Raw genomic sequence first — 7255 nt, forward strand, 5'->3', positions numbered from 1 at the left:
ACCACCTCCTCCTCTTCTAACTTGCCCTCTTCCTTTCTAAACCTCATTGTCATTTCCATCCCTCCTCTCCCTCCTTTTAACCTAGTCTCGAGACCTATCTGCTCTAATTATCTCCCCCTCTTTCAAACACATCCTCCTTCTCTTCTCTAAGCCCTGTCGTCCTCATTCCTCCTCTCCATCTAACTTGATCCTGAGTCCAATCCACTTCCATTAGCTTCTCCTCTTCCTACACCTCCTCCTCCTCTCTAAACCCCTCGGCTATCCTCATCCCGCATTTCCATTCCTTCTATTCATTTAAACCACTTTTCAAAAGGGTATAAAGTCCTAAAAGTATCACGTCACCATCACGTGATAAAATCCTACGAGCTCAGGTCACTAAAGATGGACGACAGAACTACATTGAATCACTTCACTACTTGAGGATCACTTTGAAATATTTTAAACTTAGGAGATGCTTAGTGAAATTGGCTCTAATTTGAGGATTATTTTTTTTCTAAAATTTTTTATAAGAATAGAGTTACTTTAGAAGGCCCCAAGAAGAAGCTCTGACAGATGGCATGCAATCTATGAAGAAGCACAATATTTATCTGACTTTTTTCATTTGATCATTGGCACTAGTGCTTTTGTAAATGTTATTTCTCAGCCCTAGGTATCCCTCCCACTTCCTTTGAGCTTTTCACCACTCTAACCTGGATTCTGTGACTTTTGATCTCTTCTGATCGAGTAGAATATAGAATTCTGAGTTCAATCAAAACTCTAGTTTCTTATTATTTGTCATGATATATTATTTCTATTCCTCTACCGCTCGGTGATTGGGAAGAAAAAATTGTTTGGGGCCTAACAATCTCTTCTCACAAATTTGGTAATTTTTTATGCTTCTCCAAATGCCTATAACGAGTGTATGCTCTATTTCCTGAAGTTTGTCCTAATAGGGTCTTTCCCTTCATCGCTATATGGTATATATAGGCCCAAATTGGGCCCAAGTGCAAGCTCATCAAAGAGTTCTTTTGAGCTATATTCAAGATTAGGCCCAAATTGTTTGGCCAATTCCCACGTACCATGCACTTGTTCATCACTTTGTTCTCAACTATTCTAATTAAACGGAAGCAGAAAAGCCATAGCACACACCCTATAGTTTCGAAGCAGGGCGACGGTGAGGAAAAAATGTGCCCAACATGGAAAACGCAACTTTTTTATATGTCGTTTTATTAATCAATCGATTGGGCCGAAATCGATAGAAACCTATATTTGTCAATTAATCGTTTCCAATAGAAAGTGGAACAAAATCCTGGAACATTAGAAAGGTCAATGGACCATATCGAAACCTTCTTCATTATTGGAACAAGATCGCTTCGCTTCTTAAACCTAGTAAAGGACGTGTTAGGGATAGGGCTGCCTTTACACTGTGATGGCAGTCTTCACGTCCACCCAGTAATCGATTATTCCCTTGGGAACTTTAAGGCTTGATGTATTTTTTAGCTAATCAAGGTTTGCACCAGGTGTTATTTCACGGAAACGACCATCATGCTTGTATTTCTGGGAAACTCCTGGCATAGCTGGGGAGACTTGACAACATGGCTTGCCAGGCCCAAACAAAACACTGCCGGTCACGCGTTAGCGGTGAGAAGGCCCTGTGAAAGGAGCACCACCAACACGATGAAACTGAGGCAGTCTGATGAAGTTTGGACGGTCATCAGGGCTTCGTTGGATTCCTCCCAGTCAAAAGGAACAGTCCAACTCGTACTCATCTCGAATAATGCCTCGTGGCGCTACACGCTGGCGATAATGGTGCGGAAACCGAGTGGCTTTGGCATCCCTCTCCCCCTTTAAAATTGATCGCCGATTCCCTTCCCCCGTCACATCCCAAACAGAATTTTGGTGTTCAGAATAACGCCCCTCTTCTCCTAAAAAACCTATTAATTTCCTCGAGCTTCTTATTTGGGCTAGCGTTCAGTGCTTTGCTCGATTTCTAGGGTTGAGGCTAGGTTTTTTCTTGGGAGAAGCCAGCCATGAGGGTCCACCCGGCGCCCAGGAAGCGGAACATCGCCTTCCGCTGCGACGCCAGCCCGCGCCTCTCCGCCGCTGGCGCCGGCGACGGCGGACGGCAGAAGAAGCTCCGCCGCCTGCCCCACATATTCAGCAAGGTCCTGGAGCTCCCTCTGGGCTCCGACGCCGACGTCTCCTTCGAGGAGGGCCCCGACGGCTTCCGCTTCGTGGCGGCCACGGACGACCTCTGGGACGACGTCCGGGCCCACGCCATTGAGATCCATCCCGGGGTGATGAAGGTGGTGGTCAGGGATGGCCACGGAAAGGAGGAGGAGGAGGAGGAGCTCGATCTCGACCGGTGGAGGTTCCGGCTGCCCCCCTCCAGCCGGCCGGCGCTCGCCACGGCCGCCTACACCGACGGCGAGCTCGTCGTCACTATTCCTAAGGCCGAGTAGGGCATCGGAGAAGACAAGGATGTGGGAATTATATATGCCTCTACATCTGCCTCTCTTTGAGGTGGTTAGTGCTCCGCTGAGCGATCTTTCATGTAATTATGGAAGGTTGCTTGATTAATCAATGTTATTCCATTTCTTTAATAGTGATTTTCTCGCATACTGGGTGGAATTTTTTATTTAATTGGATAGCAACTTATCAGATGAATTTAATAAGTTTTCTATTTAATTATTTTATTTTTGGATAATATTTCCTTTCAGTTCAGATTGTTTTTTATGTTGTTTGTGTTTATTTTAATCTGTCCATGCCTCATAATTTTTTGCGTCCTCATTTTTTTTCTATGTATTAGAGTTGTTTATATTTCTTTTTGATGAGAAGTTGTTTATATTTCTGGTGATCAGCTTATGGGAGTAATGCGTCTCTTCTTTTCCTTTCTATAAGTACGCCCAATCTTGTTTTGCCTTGTTTGCACGCAACCTTCTGGTAATTAAATTGTTCTAGTATTACCTGAGCTTGTTAAAGCTATAGCAGCAGTCACAAGGTTGAGGAAGGCTGATGTTGTTCTTTGTAAATGTGTGGTCCTTGTCCTCTGTTATTTGTTGCCTTTTATACAGAAAGGTTTACTATATTCACTGATGGAAGTCTTTTAGACGCATGATTTTGTTGTTTTTATAGCCTTCTAGCTAGATTAGTATCAGAGTAGTTAAGAATTTTATTTCAAAAACCGTGGTTTTAATAACATAATATCTGAACAGGACGAACCGGCCTCCATGAATATCTTTGGAATTAGGCTCAGTCAACTAGAATGTGTATCATTCATATGGAAGATTTTTCAATTGAGAAGATCCATCGACCTGAGATAAAGAGAAAGATCTATCTATTTTCTTTAGTTATTTAGTTAAACCAATGATTCATTATTGAAGCAGATAGCAACAGCCATTTCATCGGACATGCGTATTTTTGATTTTCTGATGGATTTACATGGTTTTATTTAGATCTGGTGTCCAAGGGCGGCTCAATGCATTTGGGGGCCTAAGATGAACTGACTAAATGAAATTTTTTTTAATAATGAAAAATTTTTAATAAGTGCAAAATACTTTAAAAAAATTATTTAAAAATAATTCATCTAACTTTTTGAAATGCAAAATTACTAATCAAACTTTTTTACTCAAGCAACTGTTACAGGTATTATCAAAAATATCCTGCAAGAAATGCATGTATTTGGAAAAGAATCTTTTTTTTTATAAAACTTAAAAGTATCAATAGAAAAACTAATTTCTGTTTGTAAATTTTTTTTTAAACTTTTAACTTTGAAAATAGATCAAGACCATTAATATCAGAATATTCATCGTACTTTAAAAAGTTTTTAAGATTATGACAACACTTTTTCAAATTCTCTTCATTCAAAATTTTAACTTTCTAAAATTAAACAAAAAACCAAAAACTCGGGATCTCGGGTGTCGCTTTTCTTTCTCCTTTAAATTTTTCAGTAATAAAGAGAAATCAAGGGTACCGCTTTTTGATTGCTAAATGCTCTCTCTCTCTCTCCTCTGTTCTTTGATTCACATGGGCGACGAGCACATGTAATACAACGTAGTTTCGTTTGTTGGCTTCTCTCTTCTCTTAAATTACCAAAATTTAATAATAGAGAAAACTCAAACAATCATAGAAGCTGCAATAGGCACACAAAAAATAAAGCATCAATTGACTTAAATTACCAAATATTCACATCTGATCTACAAGTATAATTAAGCAAAAGCCGGATCCAATCTCTAGCAAGATTTGAAAACTAATAAAATATGCAAGAGAGAAACCGATAACATATTTTAGATTTCAAAAAGCAAAAGAATTTGCATAATACTGGTAAGTTCCAGATAATCCTAAAAACCGACTATGATTAAGCATCTAGATTTCCATTTCAAAAAAAAAAAAAAAGAGTCAAATGCGATGTTTCTGAAGATACCACATGGCAGTAGATAATCCCAAAGAAACAGATACTTCACTTATTTTCTAAGTATTGATCCCAGGAAACTACAGAGAAGGAACAAAAATTTCATCTTTTCATTAGCATTCCCATAACCAAAACTGAAGAATCTACAAAAGGTCACCCTTGGAAGATCAAAGAAACCCATTCTTTGTGTGAGACCCAAGCCTTTTGGCCTCATGTGTGTTGCACGTGAGGGCACACGATGAAGGAGGATTCATCGCGATCGCTCGAGGAAGATGGAAACCCCAATTTTTTTAGGGCTTCTTCTCCTCATTTGAAAACCACCCGAGGTAGAGCTGCCAAGCCGAGTCCCCTTCCGGTTGGGTGACCTTCTTCCTCGCTTGCCGCTGAAAAAAAAAAAAAACCTCCACTGCCACCGGAGAGGAAGAGAGCCGTCGAAGAGGGTCATCACAGTTCACCCCCGAAAACCAGGTAAGCCTCCCAACCACGTCATTTTTCCTTTCCTGCATTTTCTCCTCCCAATCCACTCGGGAGGATAGATCAATTCAAAAGAAAAGAAAAGAAAAGAAGAGGAGGAAGAAGAAAAGGAGAAAGAAAGAAGAGAGGGAAGAGGGGGCTTACTTGTGTGCGGCTGCGAGTTCGTCGGCATCACGGGGAGCATCCACGGATGTCACGGGAGCCGCCAGCCTCGGCTCGGCCGTGCGCGCAGGCTGCGAGCATCGGCTGCAAACACGATCGAGGGCACAGCGGGCTCGGCTGGAGGCACTGCCGGTCATGGCCTGGCCCCTCCCAAGCTCGCCTCCTCCCTCCGTGGGAGAAGAAAGGAGAAGAAAGGGAGAGGGTTGAGAAGAATATGAGAAGAAGAAGGGGAGAGCTGAGAGAAGAGAAGGTGAATCGGGAACGGAAGAAAAAAAAAAGGAAAAGAAGAAAGGAAGAAGCGGGGAAAGGAGAAGAAACAGAGAAGAGAGAAGAAGAAAGAAGTCGGGAGAAGTTTCTGGAGAAGTAGAGAAGAAAAGAAAAAGAAAAGGAAAGGAAAGAAAAGAAAAAAAAAAAAAAAAAAAAGGAAAAAGAAAAAAAAGAAAAGAAAGAAAAAGAAAAAGAAAAGAAGAAGGAAAAAGAAAAAAATGAATAAAGAGAGGAGGTGGTTTACGGGTATGAACCCGAACTCGGGATGCTAGGCACTTCTGTAGGATCAGCCATGGGAGAATATTAAAATTTAAGTTTTTGTATACATATATTGTAATGAATTTTAAAAGAAGAATATTTTTTGGATATTAGGTTCTGCGAGGGATTTACGGAATTAATTGGATTTATTGTGGATCGCATTCGCAAAGTAAGTGATGTAACCTCTTTTCTAGATTTATCGGCAAACTATATATATGTTTTACGAATCGAATTATTCGTGATTTCGAATTTGATGAATGGATTTTATGTATATTTTTAGAATATTGTATGACTCTGATTGAACGTATTTGCTTCTGATTTGAATTGTATTTAATTGCTCTAACATTGTGCCTTTCGGCTGGAATACTGAATATAATGTAAGAAAAGATAATAACTTGAAATAGATTTAGACTTGCAGTCGGGCTATGTTGAGGATCCTGCCAATGGGGGCTAATACATTGGTACCGCAAGAAGAATAGTCGGTGATACGACCCTACCACAGGGAATATGTGGTCATAGTTCTTGGCTGTTGAGTTGAATCTGATAAAATTGAAAGAAATTAAAATATGAACGATATTTGGTTTTGACACTGCATGTTTTCATGACTGAAATATGAAAAATAGAACTAATTGAACTTCGACCTGGCCATGTTGAGGACCCCGCCAATGGGGGCAGATACATTGGCAATTGACTGTCCTGAAGGATTCACCGCAAGAAGATTAGCCGGTGTTGATGACCCTGCCACAGAGAAATGTGGTCATAGTCGAGGATCGACAAGATGAATTGAATATGTGAAAGAATTTCGAAACCATGAAAAAAATCTTAAGAATTTAAGAAATATTTGACTTGTACGTTGGAACTACATATATATCTATTTTCTATATATTATTGCCTGATTTATCTAGTAAGAGTGTTCATTACTTACTGGGCTGTCTAGCTCATTATACAATTTCTTTATTATTTTTACAGATTCGAAGAATTAGCTCGATCCGAAATTTTACATAATAGGAGAGCGACTAGAAGAGCTGAGGCACAAGTTATCTTAGATTAGGATTTATTTAAATTGATATTTTATCTTAGACTATTGCTAGACTTGTGAGACATTGTAAGTTGTGTTAGTTAAAGAAATAAAGTTTGCATAATATTAGTTAAAATATTTCCGCTGCCTGATTTAATATTGTGATAAAATGTCTTGCATGCTCGTGGGAAAAGTTTCTTACGGGTGTGCGGCAGTTGGTGCGGACCCTCGGCTCGCGATCTCGGGCCGAAGGTGTGACAACTTAAGTGGTATCAGAGCTTAGGTTTTAGGATTCTGAGAATTTGTCGGAAAGTTTGAGAGATGGGGCAAGAAGACCAATATCTTTGTTTACTTTTGTTAGTGGTAAATTTGTGCTATCTTATCTAAATTTTGTGATATTGAAATCAAAATGCTAGCTAATTGTGTTTATAGCCAAAGTATGAATAGACTATTTTGAGAGTTTTCTTGGTGGAGTAATTTGTATTCCAAGATATTATTAATTGGATTTTGACTAAGTTAAATGAAAGAGTATTAGTCTTGGAATATTATCGTGCAATGTAAGTATTTTGGATGTTCAAATTGATATCGGGTACTATGATGTTACTTCTAGCTTGAAGTTAATTAATTCGGTGACAAGTTAAGGTTCAGATATGAAATGTTGTTTAAGGTTTGGGCTATATATATAT

General features: G+C 39.5%; 1 protein-coding gene across 1 annotated transcript; it reads left to right on the forward strand.

Annotated features, from left to right (window-relative positions):
* The first annotated feature begins 1855 nt into the window (after positions 1 to 1855).
* LOC103698728 (uncharacterized) lies at positions 1856 to 6707 on the forward strand. Its single transcript, XM_088704231.2, has one exon. It carries the CDS (start codon positions 2010 to 2012, stop codon positions 2439 to 2441), a length of 432 nt encoding a protein of 143 aa, XP_088560357.1. The 5' UTR covers positions 1856 to 2009; the 3' UTR covers positions 2442 to 6707.
* Positions 6708 to 7255: the final 548 nt, after the last annotated feature.

The sequence above is a fragment of the Phoenix dactylifera genome, chromosome 9 (genome assembly GCF_051530095.1).
Source record: "Phoenix dactylifera cultivar Ajwa chromosome 9, Ajwa_hap1_PhDact_Kaust_v1.1, whole genome shotgun sequence".
NCBI lineage: Eukaryota > Viridiplantae > Streptophyta > Magnoliopsida > Arecales > Arecaceae > Phoenix > Phoenix dactylifera.